Source organism: Myripristis murdjan, chromosome 18 (assembly GCF_902150065.1).
Source record: "Myripristis murdjan chromosome 18, fMyrMur1.1, whole genome shotgun sequence".
Taxonomy (NCBI): Eukaryota; Metazoa; Chordata; class Actinopteri; order Holocentriformes; family Holocentridae; genus Myripristis; species Myripristis murdjan.
Window position 1 is genome coordinate 2,744,033 of NC_043997.1, and position 27,588 is coordinate 2,771,620.

General features: G+C 42.7%; 2 protein-coding genes across 2 annotated transcripts in view; both read left to right on the forward strand.

The window, feature by feature from the left end:
* LOC115376716 (uncharacterized) lies at positions 1-23,815 on the forward strand. Its single transcript, XM_030076481.1, has 6 exons — positions 1-77; positions 13,470-13,525; positions 14,304-14,669; positions 16,256-16,414; positions 16,518-16,650; positions 23,760-23,815. Exons 2-5 carry the CDS (start codon positions 13,477-13,479, stop codon positions 16,592-16,594), a joined length of 651 nt encoding a protein of 216 aa, XP_029932341.1. The 5' UTR covers positions 1-77; positions 13,470-13,476; the 3' UTR covers positions 16,595-16,650; positions 23,760-23,815.
* Positions 23,427-27,588, forward strand: part of LOC115376979 (uncharacterized) — a 5,428-nt gene continuing 1,266 nt past the window's right edge. The window contains exons 1-3 of the mRNA XM_030076830.1: positions 23,427-23,438; positions 23,680-23,815; positions 26,488-26,853. Coding sequence (XP_029932690.1) covers positions 23,427-23,438; positions 23,680-23,815; positions 26,488-26,853 — 514 coding nt within the window. The remainder of the gene's footprint in view (positions 23,439-23,679; positions 23,816-26,487; positions 26,854-27,588) is intronic.

Below are 27,588 nucleotides of genomic sequence, written 5' to 3' on the forward strand. Positions count from 1 at the left end.
GATCAAAACAAACGACATGGTCCCAAGCTATTTCTCAACTCAGCCCGTAGGAGAGCCGAAGGAAATATTTTTCCAGGGTAAATATGCGCTCAGTTTGGGATTCCTTTTCATTTTTGCTGCGTTTGAGCTGAAACGGCAGCCAAAGAGGCTGAGGGGGCATGAAGATGAGAGGATGGAGAACTAGAATTTTCCGTGCAAAGTCACGTCAACATTGAATAGATAGATAGATAGATAGATAGATAGATAGATAGATAGATAGATCATGTCGGCTGTGCTTAAACCCGCCTCTGGCTCACACTGAAATAAAGATTTTAGCGTGGATGGAATGAGTTCGGTGTGAGAGAGAACAAATGAACAGAGGAGAAAGAGCTGCGAGGGAACAGGGACTTAAACCAGACATCATTATGACTGAATGTCCCTCCGTCTGCAGGATGTCAGGAGAAAAGCATCACAGGACCACAGAGAAAGTGGAAGTGAAGCTTCACTGCTGTCCGACAGAAACTCCTGCGTCATCTGTGTTTGTGTGGTTGGAAATATCAATATATAAAGACGCTCGCAGTCACTGTGACGTCAGTGATGCGAGGCAGGTTCAGGGTCTCCTGACTGATTTGAGTCCAGTTTGTAATTATAGAGGTGCGGCAGCTATTCATGTTTACTATTGGCATGTAATATTATATATTTTAGACTTATTAGTTATTATTTTGAACACTTGGGGGCTCTCGTTATATGCACCGTGTTATGGGGGCACGGCTGACAGGAAATGAGGGCACAGGTGGGGAGGGCACACAGTTCTCAGCAGAACAGCAGCAGAACATCAGGATACCACAGCAATGGAAACAAACTGGTGTGTTCATCTTTTCTCATCTGCCTGCTAACTCAGTAGCCTAAATAAAGTAAAGCACAAGTGATGTGTGTGTGTGTGTGTGTGTGTGTGTGTGTCTGTGTGTGTCTGTGTGTGTGTGTTTAGATCTATATATATCCTAATTTATCCATTGTATCTTTCTTTTCTCAGACTACACATACAGACGCACACAAACCCATATAGGTCTAAATCCTTTCCATCACCTGATGTGACTGACCAGCCATATTTCCTCCAAATAAATCCATAAACCTGATCATCCTCTCTGAGTATTCTTTGACCGAAATATCATCCGTATCTGCCAGACATATTTTCCTGAGGTCCCACCTCTAGGACAGTGTGAGTTCTCACGTCTGAAACCCTTTTGTTGTGTCTCTGCTGCTCAGTGGCTGTGGTTTGGTTCTCCACACTCTGACAGTCTGGCTCAAATGACAAGAAAACGTCTTCATGTCCTCTTCTTCCACAGGGAGAAGATGATCTCCAGCCTCCTGCTGCTGCTGGTCCTGACCTCCTCTGTCTGCGGTGAGCTCACACCTTCTGTTCATCACACTGAAATACACACTCAGTGTCACTTCATCAGCTCCACCTTTATAACCTAATCTAATCTAATCCAGTCCAGCTGTTGTGCCATAAAGTTTCCTCTCCTGCTGCCTATAATGCTCAGCTTGTCTTGTTGTCACGGTAACAGAGGTGTTCATTCACTTCTATGTTTGGCATTGAGCTCATAGTTAGTGCTCCACTTTACTGACAGCTGTTTCCACTATTCTGTCCCCCCTCATTGTTTAAAAATAGGGAGGACAAAAAGTCAGAAACACCTCTCAGTATAATGTCAGTAATAAACACAGAATTAAAGAGACATTCTGCACAATGTCAACACAAACTGAACATTAAGAACTTTGTTAAAAGGGAGAGTTTATGGCAGAGCTGCTGAGCTGAACTGGTCAGACTGGACAGCTGGAGCTGAGGGAGACACTGAGTTTAAATCTGTAGTATCAGAAGTATCAGACTTCTTTATATAATCAAACACATCCTCACATTCTGTCTTTCTGTTTCTTACATCTGTGGCTAATAAATGTTTTAAAAAATTAAATAATATTGTTCCCAGTAGCTGAGGCCATTCTTCTCCTGTCAGCAGACGTCCCATACAAACCCAAACTGAAACTGAAATGAAACTGAACAGAAAACAGAAAATAAACACAAAATATAAATAAATAAAAACTAATGAAAAATACAAAACTGTAATAACTCTGCTTCTTTCGTCTCTCCCTAACAGGAAAATTTACTGTGAATGTGAGCCAGACTTTCTACCATGCTGTGGAGAACAGTAACATCATGATGGAGTGGACCTTCATGCCCATCATACCCCTCACCAAACTGGATGTCTATTGTGCTTTTTGGTTGTCCGATCACAGGACATCTAAGACTTTATATCATCTACAAGGTGGTATTGAACACCCAAAGTCTCAAGACGAGCAGTTTGTGGGACGAGCTCGATGGGACAGGGAGGACCTGAGAAAAGGACTCGTCAGACTCCACCTGTCCAGACTCAGCATCAACGACTCCGGCATTTACCGGTGTGAAGTGTTCACTGAAGGTGATGGTAATGGAGGTTTCAATGAGTGCTTCCTCAACGTCACTGGTAAGTAAGTAAGTAAGTAAGTAAGTAAGTACACTTTATTAATCCCACAAGGGGAAATTCCAATTTAAGTTACATCCCGTCCAAGAGACACAAAAAAGACATGACAAATACAGGGTTACAGGATCAGGAGAACTTCGGGTCAGCCACCTTGCGCGGCGCCCCTTACATTAGATGAGAAAGGAGGACATTAGGGAAGGGGGGGGGGGGGGGGGGGGGGGGGGGGGGGGGGGGGGGGGGGGTCAAATGTCAAACTGGGCTCCAAGGGGAGCACAACATGACATTAGCAAAAAAACATACCCCAGCACAATAAGCACATTATGAACAACATGACTCAAGACATTGCACATGTGGAAGGGGGGAGGGATTAGGGAAGGGGGAGATGTCCAGCACAGACGAGGGCCGTATGCAACCACTATGGTGCTCCGCACCCACGAGCTGCACTGAAAACGGGAGGGAGAGGGGGTGGGGGGCCAACGAGGCGTTGAATTTCAAGGAATGTGTGTATGTGTGTCTTGTGTATGTGTGTGCGTAAGTCCAGGACCATCTTCCCTACAACAGTCTAACATTGTCTCTGCCGTCTGATAAGATGACACCCCCGGCCGTTGCCCGGGAGACGGCGTCGTGAGTCCTGAACAGAGTAGAAGTTCCCGGGTGGAGGGTGATGGGGAGGGAGTGGGAGAGAGCAGCTGTCTGCATAAACATCCAGGAGAAATTGAAGATAGCGGCCTTCCAAGGTCGCTGGGGCGCCAAATTGTGGATAAGGTGATTGTTTTGGTCAGGCTGACTCTGCAATTTCCATCAGCCTTAAGTCTCTGTGGTTCTCTCGGTGATTCCGAATAATTTTGAATTATGGCACGTTTCCTCAGAGTCGAGCTTCCAACTTCTCCAAGTTGTTACCCATCTGGCGTAAAAGTCCAGGAATTTCTTCCTGCTTGCGAATTTGATTCACGAATCAATTCGCACAACGCATGAGTCTGAGTGTTGTTAGCTCGGCCCAAACCTTCTATGGCTGGCAGCTTCTCCAGAGCCAAAAGCGCTGCCAACACCTTCTGAACTTTGCGATAAATCAGGAATCCACCAGCACCAAACAGCAGAAATCCTGTTATCATAAATCCAATCATGTAGACGTCTTCAACATCCTCGACGGAAAGAATCGACAGGCACATCACCCTGCACTGCTCCCAGGAGTCCATGGTGTACCCGGCGGCAAACGTTCCGGCGGGGCATGCGGGCTCTCCTTTGCCCAGTTTTCTTGTATTTTTTGTTTTGTTTTTTATAGAGAAAATTTGATCAATTGCATTGAGAGACCAGCTGATCAGATCCATTGTTGTAGATTTTCGGAGAGAAATGCAGAGAGAGGCTCTGATAGAGACAACACAAGACAGAGAGCAGAGCAGGGCAGATAAGGGCAGGAGGGAGCTAGAGAAAAAGCTTCCGCCTTCATTGAGAGCAGGAAGAGCATTTTCATTGGCAAAATTTGCCAGTGGAAGAAGTGAAAATTCACTTGAAATAAGTGAAAATTAGCTAGAAACAAGAAACAAATTTTGCCAATGAAATAAGCAAATTTTCACTTGTTTCAAGCAAATTTTCACTTGAAACAAGAGACAATTGTCTAAAAACCAGTTACTTCTGAGGTGATCATGTCTTATTTTAAGTGCAATGAGATATTTTGACTAGTAATAAGACATTTTTGACTTGAAATAAGACAAATAATCTTGGTAAGATTTTGAGTTTTTGCAGTGCAGAGGGCCCGGCTCCCAGTCTCCGTTCTAGTTGATCCCAAAGGTGTTGGATGGGGTTGAGATCGGGGCTCTGTGCGGGCCGCTCAAGCTCTTCCACCCCAAACTCAGCCGGCCACGCCTTTATGGAGCTGCTCTGTGCACTGGGGCTCAGTCCTGCTGGGACAGGAAAGGGCCTTTCTTCCCCAAACTGGTCCCACAGAGCTGGAAGCAGAGAATTGTCCAAAATGTGTCGGTGAGCTGAAGCGTTCAGATTTCCCTTCAGTGGAGCTGAGGGGCCGAGGCCGAGCCCAGAAACACCAGCCCACAGCGTGACCCCTCCTCCAGCAAACTGCACAGTCGGCACAATGCGCTCAGGCAGGGAACGTTCTCCTGGAGGCAGGGAACGTTCTCCTGGAGGCAGGGAACGTTCTCCTGGAGGCAGGGAACGTTCTCCTGGAGGCGGGGAACGTTGTCCTGGCTTTACCAAACCCAGACTCATCCATCAGACTGCCACATAGAGAAGCTTGACTGGTCGCTCCACAGAACATGTTTCCACCACCCCAGAGTCCAGCGGCGGTGTGCTTTACATCAGTCCATCCGAAGCTTGGTGAAGCAAATTGGATGAGGGTTGGCGCCCCCTATGTAGGCCACCATTACTGTCTTGATAATGAACTTCAAATAGCAGAGAAACCTGCAGCACTGACCTCAGAGCTGCTGTTTGTTGCTCAGTCACTTTCAGCAATGCAGCAACACTGCAGCTGAGCTCAGCTCATTTTCAGAGCAACACGCCCATGGAGCTCAGATGGACACAAGACACTTTGCTGTTTCCACAATGTGGAAATGACAACTGATCCATTTGGAAACTAGAAAAGACACTGTTGTCACGCGTGGTGCTGCTTTGTGTCGGGTGTCAGATAGGACCCCCTTTTGTTTAAATTGTAGGAAAAATGAATAATTTGTACCATTTTAAAATTTCCCATTTTCTCTAGAACCGATGTAAATGTTCTTGTTGAGTGGACAAACTGAATGTTCTGCACAAACTCTGGTATGTTTTCTCCTCACAGCTGCAAAACACCTGCCAGCAGAGCCAAAGGAGGGAGAAGATGGAGCGGCCGTCAACATCGGAGTTGTGATTGGAGCTGTGATCGGTTCTCTTGTGGTTCTTGTAGCTCTTCTTGTGGCAGTGGTGTTTGCTTTCAGACTGCGTCACTCAGGAGTACAAGGTATATTTACTTTTTCTTTCTTTTTGACAAATTGTAATGTTATGTTTGAGTTTGTTTACATGCCAGTGTGCCAACCTTGTTATTACTGTTATTACTTTATTAGATCCAGATACACAGGGATCTGCCCCTGTTGGGTACCGCCATGACTCTGTGGCATGCGACAGTCCTGCTCCATGAGGGAACAGGTACTCCACAGATGATTCGTGGTTTTTGCAGAGACATCAGAACTGAGGAGGAGGGAGGAACATGGATCAGCCGTCCATCCATACAACATCACATTACAGCTGCAGGGACAGACGTGTGCACCACCTTAACAGAAGGCTCACTCTGAAATCTCATGTGAGCTGAGTCTCTGCAGGAAGACGACAGTGGAAAGGTGAGAGTTGGACCGGCTGGGAGGAGTTTGTTGTTTTGTGGTACAGGAAGCCTAGCTTAGTTTTATCTAAGAGATTAAACAAAAAATAGCTCATGTTTGCACATATCCAAACTGAAGTAAGAAACTGAGAAAAAGCTTCATAGATACTGAACTAAATAGAAATAAATAGAAAAGTTACTGTCCTGTATTTCTGGTATCGCACTGGCTTAACCACCCTTTACCTCTGCAGCCAATCAAGGAAGACTTGTGCCTTGAAACTTAACATTTCTTCAGAGATTGTGCTTTAGAAACAGAAACTTATGCAACTTGTTACCTATCAGGCACATCCAGTTTTTCAGTTAACTATTTCTTTATAACTTGCATGTAAATCGAATCTAATAGGGCTGCAACGGTACAGTGTGCCCTCGGTTCGGTTCGTATCACGATTCATGGCCCACGGTGACGGTTCGGTTTCGACTTTTAAATATATTATCTTAGCTCCAGCACGCAGTAGGTTATTTGCTCTTTCAATTTTAAATAAACAAGGCACTACTACTCACACAATATTAAATGTAAAAAAAGGCACAGATAAAGTCAAATCGCAACATTTATTATACAAAAGGAACACTTATTCTTGCCCTCAGGCAATATTAAATATAGTAAAGTGCAGTATAAAGTAACGTGAAATGTAAATATGAACATTATTCAATCAACTCAAACAACTTATTGTCAGCCACACACTTGAAGAGAATACTTAGCTGTTATAAATACACCATCAAAGAACAATAGAATAAACAACAAACAAAATGTATCACAAAGTGTGGACAATTGTCCAACTTGCCCACTGTCAATAATTGGTGAGGTAGTATAGTAATGTGCAGTATCAAATAGATAATTGAACACTTTTTGCTTACTTTGATAAACAATCAAACATGAACATGGTAAAGTGCACCATCCAGAGTAGTTTGGCAACATTGTTGTGACTCACACACTTCAGGTGAGGCCCTGTCCTGATCTCTATTATAAATAGGTAGTATAAAATGTAAACATAAACAACATTAAAAGCCTTATTGTAACCTACAGTCTTAAGGGAAATCCAAGCCCTCTGTGACTTGCACTCACAATATCACCTGCAGTGGAGAAAAGTCTTCTTTTGATGAGGGGATACTGCTGGTGATGGTTGCTCTGCCTCTGTGGATGGTCCTGCTGGCATTGCTTCAAACTGCAAGAACATATTAGAAATTAATAATAATTATAACAATAATTATTTAATGCACATGATGAGAAAAAATGACAATCAATTACAAATTAACATTAAAAGAAGATCAAATGCCTGATGTTCATGCTCCACAATTTCTGTTATGAGGTCCTTGTAGACTTGGTCACTGGCAGCTTCATCAAGAAAAGGTAATGACTTGAACCTGGGGTCAAGGACTGTAGCTCTGTGCAGGCAGTCTAGAAGATCTGGGTCCTGTATATCTTTTCTCCAAGTCCTTTGTGATGGTTAGCTTGTCTTCCCTGATAGTTGGACTGTCATGTGCATGTGGTGTCATGGATTTTAGAGTCGTTGTCTTCAGAGGGAGAATCATGGATGAAGTGGGAGTTGATTCGCTGCTCATCAATGTTGTCATTTTTTTCAGTGGGTTAAACAACTGGATGAGGTCTTCTGCCAGCTTCAACTCACTCTCAGTGAGCATGGCTGTGTCTTCTTTGCCTGTCTTTTTCACAGCCTTGTCTACCATGGCAGAGAATATGGCTGGTTGCTGCTCCACATAACGTTCAAGCATGTCATGTGCTGTGTTCCACCGAGTTCCAACATCATGGATCAGTTTGTGCTCTGGTATGTTAAGCATGTGTTTGTTGGTCAAAACTTGAGCAGCAGTGGTGCTTTTATGGAAAAATGCTACTATTCTTCTGATCTTCCCCAGGAGACGTGACACTGCATTGAGAGCCACAGCCTTCTTGGCTGCAAGGTTCAGGACGTGTGCAAAACACCCAATTTGTGGCCCAAAGACATCTGTGTCACGGATGGTATTCACAATGTTAGGAGCATTATCTGTGGTAACTGGAATAGTGATGTGTTCTCTCTCCCGCTTCCATTCTGTGACTGCTTGCATCAGTTCTTGTGCCAGGTTTGCACTGGTGTTGCTCTCATAAACAGCTCCCAATCTGATACGAAGTGTACAGTCACTGTAAGGTAGCTTGTTGTCGCCCTGGATGTCCAGCTATCAGTAGAAAGAGCAAGGAAGGGGGCTGTCTCAACTCGATTACAGCTTCACTCCTACACACATCGTAAAGTTCAGGAATGACTTTACTGCTGAAATGCGTGTGGGAGGGGATACCATAACGAGGTTCGAGTACCTTTAGCATGTAGCAGAATCCTCTGTCTGAAACCACCGAGTAGGGCTGCATGTCTTTCGCTATGAATACGCCTATTGCTTTTGTTATTGCCTTGGGTTTTTCCGAATTGTTAGAAAATCGTTGTTGGAAGGTTGCAGCAATGGATGGTTGCATTTTCGCTGACAAACCAGCTCTCCGTGCTGCTCCACTTAGGGTTACAGCCAGGTGATGGCGACGCATGTGGGCCGATATGTTTGATGTGTTACCTGTCGAGTAGGCGATAGTTGCAAAGCAATGCTTGCACACCGTGCTTTGCTTGCTGACAGTCTTTTTCCCTTGCTCGTCATACTTGACGCTGAAGCCAAAATGCTCCCACACAGCGGATTTAAACGATGGCGGTGCCTCTTCAAATTTACTTTTATCCGTCTCGTGTTCACTCGCCATTATCATGCAACCGAGAAAGTTGTGTGTAGCTTCCCCTCACTTCTCCAGCGTCTGCATTCAGAGCGCTGATTGGCTCCTGGGAACCTCAGGGAAATTCTGATTGGTTCTTGCATGGTTGTGGAGAGACACGCTGAGCAGAACACATCCCCCGGGTCCTAAGCAGCCCCGTGTATCACCCTTGTATCATCATAATGTGTGCTCTACATATTAACTACATATTAAACATTAAAGTTTAATGTCGCGCATACCGAAATGTCACATTTCACCTGAGTGTACCGAACCGAACAGGATGTACCAAACGGTTGGGTAAAATACCGAGAACCGTTGCATCCCTAGAATCTAATAACCAAACAATGTCATCAGTATACTGACGATTAATGATCCAACCCACATTTATCAGGCATGTCTGATGGGATGTCGGCACTTTATTTTCTTGGTACATGTTGTGGTACTGTATGTTTGTTGGTCCTCTAGTTCCTGGAAGCTGTCAGCCCGGCCCAGTCACCAGGAAAAAATGTTGTTTGTTTTACATTTCAGCAAACCAAGGATATGGTGAAATGTCACGTCCTGAATAGGGCTGCAAACAATGAATCAATTATCAATTAATTATCGATAAGAATTTACTCAATTAAGTTAACTTGATTGCAGTTAATTGAACATTCTGCGGTCCATTTGAACAGGGGTAGCAGTGCCCCACCAGTCCACGCGAGGGCGTCTCTGTACTGAGTGCTGTCGCCGGACATACCAGAGAACAAAACAAACATGAAGGGGTCAAAACAGAGTGTGTAGTGTGTAGTGTGGGACCATTTTAAGTTTATAAATGATGACAAATGTACGACATGTGGTTTACTTTAAAGTACAGCAACTCCACAACTTTGCTTAATTACCACCTAAATACCTCACATTCAGCTGCGCTGCAGGGAGCGAGTGGATCAGCTTCACAGCCGGAGGGCATTATCCAACGAAAATGCAGCATGGTTACAAAAGACATGCTGCCGATAAACGCTGTTGACGTCAAAGGATTTCGAGAGGTGATAAACTACATCGAGCCAGGGTATAATATCCCCTCTAGAACAACCATAACTACCCACGTGGAAGCACTAACCCTAACTGTATCCCAAATGGTACAATAAATCTTTGATTAAGGAATATGATGTGCATTTTTTTCTGTATATCATAAGGAATAGAGAGTGAAAATTCAGAGGGAAATTCAGCTTCTCAGGAAAATTGATGCTTATCAATTAATTGATAATCAATCGATAAGGTGAATCAACTATCGATTAATGAATTAATCGATAATTTGCATCCCAGATCCTAGTCGTAAAGTTTCGTGCCGCGGTGCAAAGCGAGCAACAACACTGTGTTGGGATGCAGGTGGGGGAATGCTGGGTAGCTGTTGTAGCTCTTTGTTACTAATATAAGCTAATGTTACAATCAGGGCAGATCTCTTTTTCTTATGTGACTGCACTACTTTTTCAAAGTGTACGGTACATATAGCCATATAGAAGCAGTTCTATAGCAATAATATAACAGTTCAAAAAACTGTGAATAAGTATTTTTAACACTTAGAGATTCTCACACTGCTGCAGTTTGAATGTTGTGATCATTAATAACTAAAAGCAATAAACCATGACATTTTAACTTGACTTGTAGGCAAGTTAGGCAGGCAGCTTTATTGATCATTTCTCCTGCCTGTTGCTACACAACCTGGGCACAAAGCAGAGTGAAGGGTCAGTGTGAGAAAGTCCCACCCATATGTCCCTCTGCAGTTGCCGTAGTAGCAGCAGGTAGATGAAAGAGCAGTGTGTGTTTGCAGAGTGAGTGGACAATTTTCTAAGAGCTGGCAGCTGCGACAGGAGTGTGTGTGGACTGTAAGCCCTTTTTTTCTCCATTTCCAGTGGTATTGTGGGTGACTGAAGTGAGTAACCCCACTTGTTAATAGTTTTGTATGTTTGAGGAAACTGTATGCAGCATGTGGTAAATATTAATATATGTTAAGCTAAATAGCCTGTTGCTTGCTGTGTTCTTTTACTCTCACTTTTTGGCTGCAGTTGTGTAATCATTCTATGGTACTGTTATAATTGGCCGTATTGTTCAATGTCTTTTGTATTATCCAATGTATCTTAGAACTCAATGTCTTTTGTAAAACAAGTTTTGTAATAGACTGCATTAAAAGTTATCTATATTTAGACAGCATATATATATATATATATATATATATATATATACACAGTACAGGCCAAAAGTTTGGACACACCTTCTCATTCAATGCGTTTTCTTTATTTTCATGACTATTTACATTGTAGATTCTCACTGAAGGAATCAAAACTATGAATGAACACATGTGGAGTTATGTACTTAACAAAAAAAAGGTGAAATAACTGGAAACATGTTTTATATTCTAGTTTCTTCAAAATAGCCACCCTTTGCTCTGATTACTGCTTTGCACACTCTTGGCATTCTCTCCATGAGTTATGTTCTCTCAGGACTGTTGTGTCTTCATCCCAAACAATACTGCAGCAGACAGCTCTATAACTCGAGCTCTCTCTGGCCTAAACACCATGTCAGAAGAATTGGCAGAGCATCCAGGGATAACAAATCCTTTAGCTGATTGGCTTGATCGTGCATTTGGAAAATTTTAATAGTTTCTGTATTCATCTCATTGAACGTTGTAGTAACAGTAGTCACACTGTGTGGATGCTGCTTCATACCATGCATCAGACATCTCTGTCTGAAATGTATTATTACAGCAAATTAATGATAAATTCCCTGCACCACCTCCTTATCAATTAATTCAAGACCCTGGAGAGATGATTCCTCTGGTCTCCCTCCCTGAGCCCAGGGAGGACAAGACAGAAGTGGACAAGGACGATGAAGACCCAGAAGACCGTTATTTTGTGGCATCACCACCAGCACAAGGTTAGGAGATAAAGTGCTAGATTAAAATGTTGAGGCCCTACAGGGTTATATCTACCTATGTTCATATCTTGTGTATGCCTGGCCCACTGGAGTAGGACTCAGGAGTCATTTGTGGTCATGTTAGTGGTGATTGGTGGTTTTTCTGTGTGGGTGTGTTTGGAGGGAGGTTTGAAATGGAAGGAATGTTTGGGGCGGGGGGGAGGAAAAAGGAGAACAAAGGAAAAGAGGGAGCAGAGAGGAGAGACCAGGGAACAGTGGGAGGATATTTAATTTATGTTGCGTTAAATTAAGAAAATTACTCTTAAGCAGAGGAAGATACAGGTTACGGCGCTGAAACCCTCCAAGCAAGAGTGGACTCTGTGTTGAACAGTGAATAAAAATTGGGACTTCATCCTTTCCTCCACTCCCTGGAAATATCTGCTGGTGAGATCGTGGCTTTTTTGTTTGTTTGTTTTTTGCAATGCATTGCTGTTTTCAGTTACATTTTTGCATTTTGAAGGGTATTTTTTCCTAATTGGGAGGATTTTTGAGTTTGACCCGATTATTTCAGTTTTATGGACCTATGGACTCTGCCAGAGACAATGAGAAAGCAATTAAGTGCATGGTGATCTCCTTTGTTAAATAAAATTGTTTTGTTTGACAGCACCATCTTTGGTTCTTATGTTTGAAAGTACCCATCTGATTTAGTTTTCCTAACCTGATACTAATAGATAATCAATTTACAGTAGGATCCTTAAGACTTGTGGTAACTAGGCTTTTAATTATAAGGCTGATTGTTACAATTTGTATCCCTGAACCCCATGTAAACACATGATATACGCTAATGTTAATACATAACCATATATATACTCGCATACACGTAGGGGCGTGCTACTTCTAGGTTTCATAGTTATCTTTACTGTTTTCCATAACCTGTGCAAGAACAATCACTGCTGATAGTTGCTAAAAAGACTTACACATATCTGCTGACATAGCCTATAGGTTGCTCACCACAAGGAAGACATGCTTAGGACTTTCCGATATTCTGTCCCCATCATTGTATATTCTGCTTAGGACTTTGATTATGTGATTTTTGTTATTGATATAATAAAATTATATCAAAAGGGGACATCAAAAATCTCCTGTCTGATTGTGTTGCTTCTTTAGGCTGGAGGTCATTGGCAGTTAGGGGGGGCTATTCAGCTGATTTTCCGCCAACAGAGGTAGCACAATACAGAATAAACATTCTCACTTTGTTTTTGTTGACATAATAAAATAATGTCAAAAGGGGGAATTGTTATAATTGGCCTTATAGTTCAGTGTCTCTTGTATTATCCAATGTATCATATAGTTCAGGACAGCTTGACTGCTTGGAGCTGGCTCTGCATAACAGGGAACAGATAAACCAGGAGCCAGATGTACCTTCTCTATCTTGTTACTTAGGTCTGTTGCGACTCTGCAACATGCAACAGAGGCCTTAAAGCAACGTCATGCAAGGGAGGTAACACGTCGAATTTAATGAAACATCTGGTGACACATGGAGTTTATTTAAAAGCCAAACAATGCACCGTGTTTGATAACCTACATCAGCGGTCCCCAACCACCGGGCCGCGAGACATTCCCGACCAGGCCGTGCAGCCCGACTGTACCCCCCTCTCCCCTGTGGTTGCGCACAAATGGCACAAGTTTATTATTACCATATGTTACTTGTATTTATATTGTTTAAATATTTAAGTTAATATTGTGTTCAGTTTGGCCCTGGAAATAAAAGGGTATTGTTTTTTGACGAAGTGTGTGGGTTTTTGTTTTTTTAAGTACCGGCCCGAGAACCGTTTAAGCACCGGAACCATTTAAAAAATACCGAGTAGGCACCGGTATCGAATAAAACCCAACCGATACCCAACCCTATTAATGGCAGAGGCTCTGCGAGGCTGTGCTGCCTGTGATGCCTTCTGTCCCTCAGACATCTTCATGTTCTCTGCTTCCACAGGGAGAAGATGATCTCCAGCATCCTGCTGCTGCTGGTCCTGACCTCCTCTGTCTGCGGTGAGCTCACACCTTCTGTTCATCACACTGAAATACACACTCAGTGTCACTTTATCAGCTCCACCTGTATAATCTAATCTAATCTAATCCAGCTGTTGTGCCATAAAGTTTCCTCTCCTGCTGCCTATAATGCTCAGCTTGTCTTGTTGTCACGGTAACAGAGGTGTTCATTCACTTCTGAGTTTGGCATTGAGCTCATAGTTAGTGCTGCACTTTACTGACAGCTGTTTCCACTATTCTGTCCCCCCTCATTGTATATAAATAGGGAGGACAAAAAATCAGAAACACCTCTCAGTATAATGTAGTCCAGTACAAGACCTCTGCAAACTACAACCTCAGTAATAAACAAAGAATTAAAGTGACATTCTGCACAATGTCAACACAAACTGAACATTATAAACTTTGTTAAAAGGTAGAGTTTCTGGCAGAGCTGCTGAGCTGAACTGCATCAGACTGGACAGCTGGAGCTGAGGGAGAGACACTGAGTTTAAATCTGTAGTTTCAGAAGTATCAGATTTCTCAAACACATCCTCACATTCTGTCTTTCTGTCTCTTACATCTGTGGCTAATAATTTAAAAAAAAAAGAAAAAAAAGAAAAATAATATTGTTCCCAGTAGCTGAGGCCTTGCTGCTACTGTCAGCAGACGTCCCATGCAAGCCCAAACTGAAACTGAAACTGAATAGAAAACAAGAAATAAACACAAAATATAAATAAATAAAAACTAATGAAAAATACAAAACTGTAATAACTCTGCTTCTTTCGTCTCTCCCTAACAGGAAAATTTACTGTGAATGTGAACCAGACTTTCTACCAGGCCGTGGAAAACAGCAGCATCAGCATGGAGTGGACCTTCACGCCCATCATACCCCTCACCAAACTGGATGTCTATTGTGCTTTTTGGTTGTCCGATCACAGGACTTTTAAGACTTTATATCATCTACAAGGTGGTGTTGAACACCCAGAGTCTCAAGACGAGCAGTTTGCAGGACGAGCTCGATGGGACAGGGAGGACCTGGGAAAAGGACTCGCCAGACTCCACCTGTCCAGACTCAGTATCAACGACTCTGGTATTTACCGGTGTGAAGTGTTCACTGAAGGTGATGGTAATGGAGGTTTCAATGAGTGCTTCCTCAACGTCACTGGTAAGTTGACTCAGAAGAATCCAGTAGAACTTTCCTCACTATTTTCACTTGAGCAGCGTCTTTGGTTGAAAGCAGGGATGTCAAACCTGGTTAACTGACGGCATGAGGGGGATCAGACATGGAAGTGCCACAGACGTCTGTGTTTTGAACCAGGCGTCTGGAGCAACCAGCCTTTTTTCCACCGTTAAAATAGTTACAGTGGACTTGGATATGCCCTGCCTGCACTAATACCAGGAGCTCAGATTGTTATAAGAGAGTCTAGAGGGTTTAGGATGTCATGTCCCACCTCAAGTTGGAAAAGATGAAGTTTTTACCATTTCTGAGTTACACTGAGAGAGAACTTGACAGCCGTGGCCGGAGGCATTATGTTCTTGGTCTGTCCCCTCTGTCCCATTCTTGTGAACGTGATATCTGAGAAAGGCCTCAAGAGAGTTTCTTCAAACTTGGCACAAAGGTCCACTTAGATTTTGGTGGTCAGAGGTAAGTAAGTAAGTAAACCTTTATTTATATGGCACTGTTTAAACCAGTTACAAAGTGCTTCACATATGCGAAATGGTAAAAACCAAGGTATAGAAAAAACAATCAATAAATTAAAACACACACACACACACACACACATATACACATACACTATTTGGGCTAAAGTGTCGGTCCACTGGCAGGAGCTTCTCTGAGCTCTCAGTCTGATATTATAATATTAATATGGAGTTGGTCCTTTGCAGCAGAACAGCTTCCACTCTTCTGGGAGGCTTTCTGCCAGATGTTGGAGTGTCTGTGGGAGTTTCTGCCAGATGTTGGAGTGTGTCTGTGGGAGTTTCTGCCAGATGTTGGACTGTGTCTGAGGGAGTTTCCCCCAGATGTTGGAGTGTGTCTGTGGGAGTTTCTGCCAGATGTTGGAGTGTCTGTGGGAGTTTTGAGCCTTTGTGAGCTCAGACTCTGATGCTGGACCAGAGGGCCCGGCTCACAGTCTGCGTTCTAGTTGATCCCAAAGGTGTTGGATGGGGTTGAGGTCGGGGCTCTGTGCGGGCCGCTCAACTTCTTCCACCCCAAACTCAGCCGGCCACGCCTTTATGGAGCTGCTCTGTGCACTGGGGCTCAGTCATGCTGGGACAGGAAAGGGTCTTCCTTCCCCAAACTGGTCCCACAGAGCTGGAAGCAGAGAATTGTCCAAAATGTGTCGGTGAGCTGAAGCGTTCAGATTTCCCTTCAGTGGAGCTGAGGGGCCGAGGCCGAGCCCAGAAACACCAGCCCACAGCGTGACCCCTCCTCCAGCAAACTGCACAGTCGGCACAATGCGCTCAGGCAGGGAACGTTCTCCTGGAGGCAGGGAACGTTCTCCTGGAGGCAGGGAACGTTCTCCTGGCGATCCCCAAACCCAGACTCGTCCATCAGACCGCCAAATACAGAAGCCTGATTGGTCGCTCAACAGAACACGTTTCCACCACTCCACAGTCCAGCAGCGCCGTGCCTAATTTGTAGGAAAAATTAGTAATTTGTACCATTTTCTCTAGAACCGATGTAAATGTTCTTGTTGAGTGGACAAACTGAATGTTCTGCACAAACTCTGGTATGTTTTCTCCTCACAGCTGCAAAACACCTGCCAGAAGAGCCAAAGGAGGGAGAAGATGGAGCGGCCGTCAACATCGGAGCTGTGATTGGAGCTGTGATCGGTTCTCTTGTAGCTCTTGTAGCTCTTCTTGTGGCAGTGGTGTTTACTTTTAGACTCCGTCACTCAGAAGCACAAGGTATATTTACTTTTTCTTTCTTTTTGACAAATTGTAATGTTATGTTTGTGTCTGTTGACATGCCAGTGTGCCATTCTTGTTATTACTGTTATTACTTTATTAGATCCAGATACACAGGGATCTGCCCGTGTTGAGTTCCACCGAGTCCCTGTGGCATGTGACAGTCCTGCTGCTCCATGAGGGAACAGATGATCCGTGGTTTTTGTCCACAAAGCAGAGACATTGGAACTGACGAGGTGGGAGGAACATGGATCCATCCATACAACATCACATTACAGCTGCTCTCAGGAGATTACAGGATAATTCTGGTATTTTTCAACCTCCATCTAACCAAAACAAAAAAAAAATAGTTCATGTTTGCGTATATCTGAGCTGAAGTAAGAAAACGAGAAAAAGCTTAATAGATACTGAACTAAATATAAATAGAAAAGATACTGGCCTGTATTTTTGGTGTCACACTGGCTTCACCACCCTTTACCTCTGCAGCCAATCAAGGAAGACTTTAATATTTATATATATATATATATATATATATATATATATATATATTATATATATTTAGAATTTAATATTTCTTCAGAGATTGAGGCCTTAGAAACAGAAACCTATGCACCTGGTTCCCTATCAGGCACGTCCAACATTTCAGTGAACGGTTTCTTTCTAACTTGAATGTAAATGGAATCTAATAACCAAACAATGTCATCAGTATACTGACAATTAGTGATCCAACCCACATTTATCAGGCATGTCTGATGGATGTCTTCTTGTTCCTGGAAGCTGTCAGCCCAGCCCAGTTGCCAGGAAAAAATGTTGTTTGTTTTAAGTTTCAGCAAACCAAGGATACAGTGAAATGTCACGTCCTGAATAGGGCTGCAAACAATTAACCAATTATTGATTAATTATCGATAAGAATTTACTCGATTAAATTAAGTTGATTGCAATTAATTGAACATTCCGCGGTCCATTTGAATGGGGGTAGTAGTGGAGCGCGGGGTAGATACTAACGCGGAGTCAGTTGTAACACAGACTTTTTAGGTAGTTGCACAAGGTCAACCGGCAAATGCTTCTGGTTAGTTCGTCACATGATCGTAAGAGAGCCCAGCGCGAATTCTGGGGGGAATTGGCTGCATTTTTGAGGAGATACATGTAAAAGTGTGTTTTACCACCAAGTAAGTGAATTTCTTTACCTTTCTAATTTTTTGACTACTGAATTGTGTGCGTGCGTTACCGAATCCAATCTTACATCAATGTATTAAGCATCATGTTGCCTAAAACATAGCACTGATTCAAAACATTTATCTAACTCATAGTGAGTGCTAGTCAGGTTTGAGCCCAGTGACTACACAGTGGGGTTGGTTGGAACGCAGTGTTACAACTAAGCCACAATAAAAACAACTGCATATTTGTCACTAACATAAGAGTAATGTTAGCTACGTAGTGTAGCTGTGTGTGTGTGTGTGTGTGTGTGCGTGCGCGTGTGTGCGTGCACAAGGTGGAGCATGTGTGTGTGGATATAACATGTGAGCCCCTATCATCATGGGATTTCTACTGTATTCTTTCTAGTAGCTAGTGTATATTGAAACAGATACTCCAACATGTTGACATTGTTGTTGACATTGTTGACATTGTTAAAATTACGCTGCAAGCTTGAACCTCCCCCCTGCGCCCCTCAGAAAAAGTGTGTAAAAAGTTGATATTTCATGCTTTTGGAGCCATTTCCAGTGTATTTTTAACCGCGAAATTCGCAAAGTTGCACAGACTCTGCTACGCCACTGATGGCCTACACAATCAGTATCCCCCAGTAGAATGTAGATGAGATTGTATTAAACTGTGTTAAACCAAACCTTTCTATAAGTGTTACAACTAAGACTCCCTTCGTTACAATTTACCCCGCCTGTGGGGTAAATTGTAGCATTTCTTTTCTTCCACTTAGGATGAAATTCCATGGAAATAGTAGGTTCTAGAAACAAAGTTAAAGTGTTCATTTGTAGCAGAGATGTGTGTGTTGCTTGTATTAAAAAATTAGTTCTCTAACTCCTACAAATCCTACATTTTTTTGCCTTTGGCCTGAAACGTTAGGTTGTACCCCTCGCTCCCCTAGTGCCCTGCCAGTTCACGCGAGGGCGCCTCTGCTTGGTGCCGGCCAGCACCGCACGGTGTGCGTGGCCACCCGATCACGTCTGCCGATCTGGTTGATTATTATTATCAGTTGATTATTGATTGTGCAATGCCACGACACGCAGTTAATCGCGTTGCACGCATTAAACAATTTTGTGGAAGCAGGAGGACGGCATGATTTACGTCGTATCCACGTTTGCGCGCTGCGTGTGTGACCATGCATGTGCTCGTGCATGAGCACCCGTACCGTACTGGAGCACACCCCCTCCAACCGTGCCAGAGTCATTTTAAGTTGATTTAATTATACCGTCAAATGTTACTTTGGTGGTGTGGTGGGAATTTCTGGGAACAGAGGACACGCAGCAAGAGCCTAGTACACTCTGGATTTTTATTGGGGAACACTTGCAAGTGGACGCCTTAGCCAACGACAAGCAATGTCCGAGGACCAAGAGCGTACTGCTGTTTGGTGCAGTCTGCTTTTATACAGAGTCATGGCATGTTGTTTGGACATCTGTAGTACATACATCACGTCGTCTGACATTTTCATCCTATTGACCTTCTTGTCAGGTTAATGTACATCCCATGTGTGTAAATTCTTGTTCGCACGTAGACATCCCATAACGACATTAATGGTCGTAACTGATCACGCCGGCACCTCTGTGTCCCCACGTTGAACTCCCGGCATGTCTGTGTCCTCACTTTGACATCTGGTAACTTCTGTGTCCTTAGTTTAACCCCAACTTTAAGATTCACACAGGTGGTACAAGAATGTGCTGTATTTTTCCACAACAGGTGGTCTGTGGATTAATTTTTATCATGTGGATTGAAGTTTGCGTAGCCCATATAAATGCTCAGGAAGTCTGTTGTTCAAATGAAATTAACCTGATCCAACGGGACGAATTTTCTCTTTATAATAATCCTATGTCTGTTCTGTCATAGGATATTAATGCAACGACCAGCAGTTATACAGCGTTAGTAAGAGGTGTAGGCTATTAATTCAGGCATAGGACTGTGTGCAGTACTATTGTTAAGGTGTGTATATGAAGTGGTTCAAACTAACTGTGTTTTTCCAATTTTTATTGAATTTGGATTTTTTTCCCCAAATGAATACCAGCAGGTAAAACTCTAAGACTGTAAAAAAATGTACTTGAAAAAAAAAAAAAAAAAAGTAAGTACCTTGTCCAAATCAGTGAGTTGTTTTCTTCTGAATCGGCCCAAGTCACAGCGACGTCTCTTCAGAGTTCAGATGCTGAGGAGGAAATTGTGATTATCGGCTTAAAGCACCAGGATTTCCTTCTGACTGAATCCCACAGGAGAAGAAAAAATAGTTTTCATGGGTTTTTTTCTCAGAGATTGTGGCTACTGATTCCCACTAATGTAAAATACAACAGGCGCCAGCACTTAAAGTTACATGTAGTACCAATAAATGGCCACTAAATGCCACCAAAAGGCTACATCACACTGGTTATATTTGATTACAAATTTAGGAGAGGAAAAAATGTAGTTGAAGAAAAGAGTCAGCACCTTGTCCAAATCAGTGAGTTGTTTTCTTCTGAGTCGGCAGCAGCTGTGATCACTGAGGAACCTGCTAATATTGAATATAGTGTAATACAGTATAATAATCTGTATGCCACAGCACGTTGGACTTACTAGTTGCCAGGGAAGTTACAGGCTACTGATTCCCACTAATGTAACATACAACAGGCTCTGGTCACACCCAGTGTCCAATGCACGTGTCAGTGCGGCTGACATCCTGCAGGGGTCAGAGTAGGGTCTTTATTCAGGATTATAACCTCTACAGCAGGGGTTCTCAAACTTTTTTGGCCCAAGGACCCCCTGGAGGGGTCAAAATTTTCCAGGGACCCCCTGACACTCGCAACACCAATAAGCATAATACTTATAACCACATTTGTACTCTTAGCTAGTTGATTAGCAGCATTAGCACATAGCCTCATCCAAGGGCCTAGGTTTGATTTTGACATTGGTGGGGACGTAAAAGCACTCCAAGGCGGCACCTCTGAAAGTTGATGTTTTTGCATCAACTTGATCAGCTCTACATGACGTGAAAAAATATTCTCTTAAAGATTCTCCCATCTATCTATTTGTCTGTCTGTTCTGAGCAACAAGTGGAGAACAGGAAGATGAAAAGAAAGGTGGCATTCTTATGAGCATTTTGCATCAGTTTAGGCTTGAACTCACAGTTTCCAGCATAAAGGACGACGCTCTATCTCACTGAGCTAATTGGCAAGTGTCAGTTCAAGTGAGGCTTCACAAACTGACTAAGCCAGTCACATGACAGCTGCCGCCTGTGCATGGAAAGGAAGATTTCAAACCAAATGTTAAATTATCTCAAGATAAAAAAAAATCAATAAATTATTTACTGTATGGACTCTTAAGGCTTCCCTAGAAATAATACTATTATAATATAAATGGATAAAATAGAATGCAATAGAAAAAAAATATTCTCTTATTATGCTGTATAATTTCAATTGCTTTCCATGAACCACAGTGCCAATTATTATTATATAATTATTATTATATTATATATTTATTATTATATTGTACTTTTTGGTGCAATAACAATGCTTGAGAGGGGAAATGACAAAAACGTTCAAAACAGGCAGTTTTTTTTTTTTTGTTGTTGTTGTTTGAGTTGTAAAAATAAAAGCTTTTGAAAACCGTTTGTGTGACTTTAAAGTTTCTGTAAAAAGCCTTCAGATGTTTATTTCAGACTCCAGCAGTCTCCCTGAGCTACTGTAAGAACTTATATAGCACTTAAAGTTGTATGTAGTACCAATAAATGGCCACTTCAACACAACACAATTTTTCCCTAGAAAAGATTTTTTTTAATAAAAGTTTTTTTTCCAGTTTTGTGTTAGCTCTCTGTTACTCTCTGTCTGAAATTTTTATTATATATATTTTCTCCTTCCAATCAATTTCATAAATATTTTGGAATATATTTATCATATTGGCTTTTTGTTTGTTTGCCTTTTGAGTTTTTCTAATTTTTTTTTTATTGAATTTGGGTTTTTTTCCCAAATAAATCCCAGCAGGTAAAACTCTAAGATTATATAAAAAAGAAAAAATGTAGTGGGAAAAAAAAACAACAAAAAACAGTCAGCATCTCATCCGAATCAGTGAGTTGTTTTCTTCTGAATCGGCCCAAGTCACAGCGACGTCTCTTCAGAGTTCAGATGCTGAGGAGGAGATTGTGATTCTGGGCTGCTGATTCCCACTAATGTAAAATACAACAGGTGCCAGCACTTAAAGTTACATGTAGTACCAACAAATGGCCACTGGATGCCACCAAAAGGCTACATCACACTGGTTATATTTGATTACAAATTTAAGAGAGAAAAAATGTAGTTGAAAAACAGTCAGCACCTCGTCCAAATCAGTGAGCTGTTTTCTTCTGAATTGGCCCAAGTCATAGATAGATGGGAGATATCTATCTATCTAACTGCCTGCCTGCCTGATGAATAGAAAGGTGGCATTCTAATGTGCATTTTGCATCAGTTGAGGCTTGAACTCACAATTTCTTGCATGAAGGACAAGGCTCTATCTCACTGAGCTAAGTGGAAAGTATCAAACCATGTGAGGCTTCACAAATAGACAAAGCCAGTCACACGATAGCATCCGCCTATGCACGGAAAGGCAGATTTCAAACCACTGTAAAACAAAACAAAACAAAACAAAACAAAACAAAACAAAACAAAACAAAACAAAACAAACAAACAAACAAAAAAATCAGTCATCTAGACAAAAATCTGAAAATACACATATTGCATCTCGGCAGCATGGAGATGTTGATCATTTGTTTTTAACAATGATTGATTTGCTTCATAAGTGAAAAACTGATGTTTAAGTGTAAAGTGTACAAAGGTTTCTTCAGTATTGGGGCTACATTTTGATGAAAGTTGCAAAGCTGTAGCACATATGGTTGATTTATTATAAATTTTCAAAGTTTTGAAATTTAGAGGCTTGCTGTAGCGCCACCATCAGGACTACTGGCTTGTGTTTGCATCTGAGTTAATCTGGCATGGGACTGGACCTTAGTGCAAAATTTGGTGATTTTTCGCGCATGAGAAGTAGGACTTCCTTGGAAGAAAGAAAGAAGAATAAGAAGAGGAACACGCAGGAATACAAGAGGGACCTGGCAGCTTAGGCTGCCCGGCCCCTAATAAAAAAAAAAAAAAGAGAGAGAGAGAGAAACGTCACATAGAAAAATCAAAACAAACGACATGGTCCGAAGCTTATTCTCAACTCAGCCTGCAGGAAGGGAGGAAGGAGACGTCTTACCAGGGTAAATATGTGCTCAGATTGTGATTCCTTTTCATTTTTGCTGCATTTGAGCTGAAATAGCTGCCAAAAATGCTGAGGGGGCATGAGGATGTGGGGTATGGAGAACTAGAATCATCCGTGCAATGTCACATCACGACCATATAAATATAATAGATAGACAGATGGACAGATCATATCGGCCGGGCCTAAATCCGCCTCTGTCTCGCACAGAAATCAAGATTTTATGGTGGATGAAATGAGTTCGGTGTGAGAGAGAACAAATGAACAGAGGAGAAAGAGCTGCGAGGAGCGGGGACTTGAACCAGACATCATTATGACTGAATGAAGAAACTCCTGCGTCATCTGTGTGGTTGGAAATATCAATATATAAAGACGCTCGCAGTCCCTGTGACGTCAGTGATGCGAGGCAGGTTCAGGGTCTCCTGACTGATTTGAGTCCAGTTTGTAATTATAGAGGTGCGGCAGCTATTCATGTTTACTCCTGGCATGTAATATTGTTTATTTTAGACTTATTATCAGACTTATTATTTTGAACACTTGGGGGCGCTCGTTATGTGCACCGTGTTATATATGGGGACACTGCTGACAGGAAATGAGGGCACAGGTGGGGAGGGGACACAGTTCTCAGCAGAACAGCAGCAGAACAGCAGGATACCACAGCAATGGAAACAAACTGCTGTTATTTTTTTTCGACATCTGCCTGCTAAGTCACTAAATAACAAAGTAAAGCACAAGTGACGTCATCACATCACCCAGAAGACATTCAGATGTTTTTAAAAAGATCTGCAGAAGGACAGTGTGAGTTCTCACGTCTGAAAACCTTTTGTTGTGTCTCTGCTGCTCAGTGGCTGTGGTTTGGTTCTCCACACTCTGACAGTCTGGCTCAAATGACTAGAAAATGTGTTCATGTCCTCTGCTTCCACAGGGAGAAGATGATCTCCAGCCTCCTGCTGCTGCTGGTCCTGACCTCCTCTGTCTGTGGTGAGCTCACACCTTCTGTTCATCACACTGAAATACACACTCAGTGTCACTTTATCAGCTCCACCTGTATAAACTAATCTAATCCAGTCCAGCTGTTGTGCCATAAAGTTTCCTCTCCTGCTGCCTATAATGCTCAGCTTGTCTTGTTGTCACAGTAATAGAGGTGTTCATTCACTTCTATGTTTGGCATTGAGCTCATAGTTAGTGCTAGTGTTGTAGTACTCGAGATTGGTCTTGGTCTCACCACTTTTTGAGGGTCTCGGTCTCGTCTCGGAATCTAAGGAATTTTCACTCGGTCTTGTCTCGGTCTCGGACTGGGCGGACTCGGGATTTTTGATCAAGACCGGTCGAGACCAGGCTCTCACTACTTTGATAAGAGAAAAAAGAAAAGTGCAGCTGCTGCCTTCCCGGTGTCACACAGCCTTTGCTACATCTTGAGTGGCACGTCCCCTGAACCCGCAGAGTGGATAAAGACGGCTGGAGAAGCGGTGGTTATGTTTGGCGTCCCCGGGAAATCGCCATGAAAAATGTCAGCAAACTCTGACTGGCTTTCTCTCTTGTTGCATAAGTTCCTCATGGTCATGCATAGGGTTGCCACCCGTCCCATAAAATACGTAATCGTCTTTAAATTGACAATGAAATGTTGCGCAATTTGTCCCATATTTTCATAAATGCTCCATACACGTCTGTCACACACACATCAACACTGAATAATGAACAAAATAAAACACAGGAAACGTTAAAGGCAGCTAATTTAATCGTGGCAGGACCCGCGTAGGCAGGAGCTGACGCAGGGTACAGCGGATAGACCTCCACCTCCCGTGGACTGTCTGCCTGCCTGCCTGCCCGCTCCTGTCACTGGTTGCCTAACACACCGACACTGCGCACTGCGAGCCCCAGGGCACCCGCGCGTTTTGAAGATGTCGGCTACGCCCGACACTCCACCACGTCCCAAAAAGCAACAACGTTTGCAAGAGTACAGACTTTAATGCGACGAGGGTGAACCCGTGGTCTGACAGCGCCAGTGGCAACGAGTACAAGGCAAATTGCAAAACGTGTCGACGAGTGTTTTCTGTGGTTCATGGTGAACTGGCTGATGTGCCGCAACATGCAGGAGGGGATCAACATGGAATAAACATGAGAACGGACAGGAACCAAATGGCAGTGTCACAATTTTTCATAGCTGTCACGGCTCCCGAGGTCGATACAGTAAGGAACATCATTATATGATCAACTTGATTTCCTATATGGTTGTGTATTTAGCAGAAGAAGATGTCAGTGCTTATGCTGATGTGGGCATGTACCCTACAGCACAGTTTCTCAAATGGGGGTACACATACCCCTGGGGGTACGTGGAGGAACTCCAGGGGGTACGTGAGATTTTTAAAAAATTATACAACAGGTAGTAGATCCGACCGAGCAATCTGACTGGTCAATCAGACGTTTAGAATGTGCTCAAATGAGCATGACAGCAGGGCTAGCCTTGCTCAAATGAAAAATACCTCATCACTGAAAATATTACTCTGCCTATATCTTATTGCCCGAGTCTGTGTGGTTTCTATGGCAACACGGAACGTTTCACTGAAACCCGCATCAAAAGCCTGACAGTACCTGCTGAGGCATATTCAGCACCACGGACAGTACCTCTTGAGGCAGATTCAGCACCACGGACAGTACAGTACCTCTTGAGGTAGATTCAGTATCATAGACAGTACCCGCGGAGGCAGATTCAGCACCACAGACAGTACCCGCTGAGGCAGATTCAGCACCACGGGCAGTACCCGCTGAGGCAGGTTCAGCACCACGGACAGTACCCGCTGAGGCAGGTTCAGCACCACGGACAGTATCCGCGGAGGCAGAGTCAGCACCACGGACTACAACAGTGCTGCTGTTGGACTGGACTGCAGTTTACTGACAACTGTTTCCAATATTCTGTCCCCCATCATTGTGTATAATAGGGAGGACAAAAAATCAGAAACATCTCTCAATATACAGTTATTCCAGTACAAGACCTCTGCAAACTACAGCTTCAGTAATAAACACAGAATTTAAGTGACACATTCTCCACAATGTCAACACAAACTGAACATTATCAACTTTGTTAAAAGGGATAATTTATGGCAGAGCTGCTGAGCTGAACTGCATCAGACTGGACAGCTGGAGCTGAGGAAGTGACACTGAGTTAAAATTTGTCTTCAGATAAAACTGAAATGATGTTGTGTTCTTACAAAACTAACTAAAATTAAATAAAAATATACAGAAAATGTCTGCAGTTTTTAGTCTTTGTCAGTTTGGTCCAATATGTGAGCACAGCAAGCATGACTTGTGTTTCTATTGTAACATCTATTCTCAACTCTAATACGCCCCTTATCATAATAATTAAAAAAAAAAAAAAAAATAGCCAAAACAAATACTGAAACTAGTAAAACCTAAACCAAAACCAGCAAACCCACTGTGGAAACTGATACTGAAACAAAACTGAATAGCATATATGTTTTACTGTGCAGCACTTTGGCTACCCCCGTGGTTCTTTTAAATGTGCTATACAAATAAAGTTGTACTGTATTTGAATTGTATAGCAAACAGAAAATAAAAACAAAATAAAAATTAATAAAAATTAATGAAAAACACAAAACTGAAATAATTCTGCTTCTTTCGTTTATCCCCAGCAGGAAAAATTACTGTGAATGTGAGCCAGCCTGTCTACCATGCCGTGGAGAACGGTAGCATCATGATGGAATGGATCTTCACACCCATCATACCCCTCATCAACCTGAATGTCTATTGTTCATTTTGGTTGTCCGATCATAGGACTTCTAAGACTTTATATCATCTACAAGGTGGCGTTGAACACCCAAAGTTTCAAGACAAGCAGTTTGCAGGACGAGCTCGATGGGACAGGGAGGACCTGGGAAAAGGACTATTCAGACTCCACCTGTCCAGACTCAGTATCAACGACTCTGGCATTTACAGGTGTGAAGTGTTCACTGAACGTGATGGTACTGGAGGTTTCAATGCGTGCTTCCTCAATGTCACTGGTAAGTGAAATTAATAGAACCCAGTAGAACTTTCCTTACTATTTTCACTTGAACATCTTTTTGGTTGAAAGCAGGGGTTTTAAAGCGGCTTGACTTTGGCATATATAGTGGGGAATTACAATAGTCTAGACGGGACAAAATGAAAGTAGGAATTAGAAATTCAAGGTCCCTAGAGGACAAGATATTTCAAATTTTTGCGATTTTTTTTGTTGAAGAAAACAGGACTGGATGAGCTCAGTGGGGGAAATTAAGTCACATCCAATCTTTGGTGGCAGCTAAACAATCATGGAGGGAAGAAAGTTGATTCAGTTTATTGGGCTTGACTGAGAAGTAGATCTGAGTATCATCTGCATAACAGTATGATATGTCTTGAAAGTGGCTGACCAGACAACCCAGAGGAAGCATGTATAGTGACAAGAGGATCGATCCCAGAACAGACCCCTGATGTACTCCACACCACAGGGGCATTGATTAGGACATGTAACTGTTAATACAAACATTAAAATAGCTGTTTTTCACATAAAAATGAAAGCAGTTTAATTTAGTACCAGAAATGCCAACCCAGTGTTCCATCCTTTCAAGCAAGATGGCATGGTCAATGGTATCAACGGCAGTGGTTAAATCAAGTAAAATGAGAACAGAGAATTGCCCTTTATGAGCCTGCATGAGAATGGCATTGGTTACTCTTAGAAGTGCAGTCTCAGTGCTGTGCCAAGTCCGCGATGATCTCTTGAA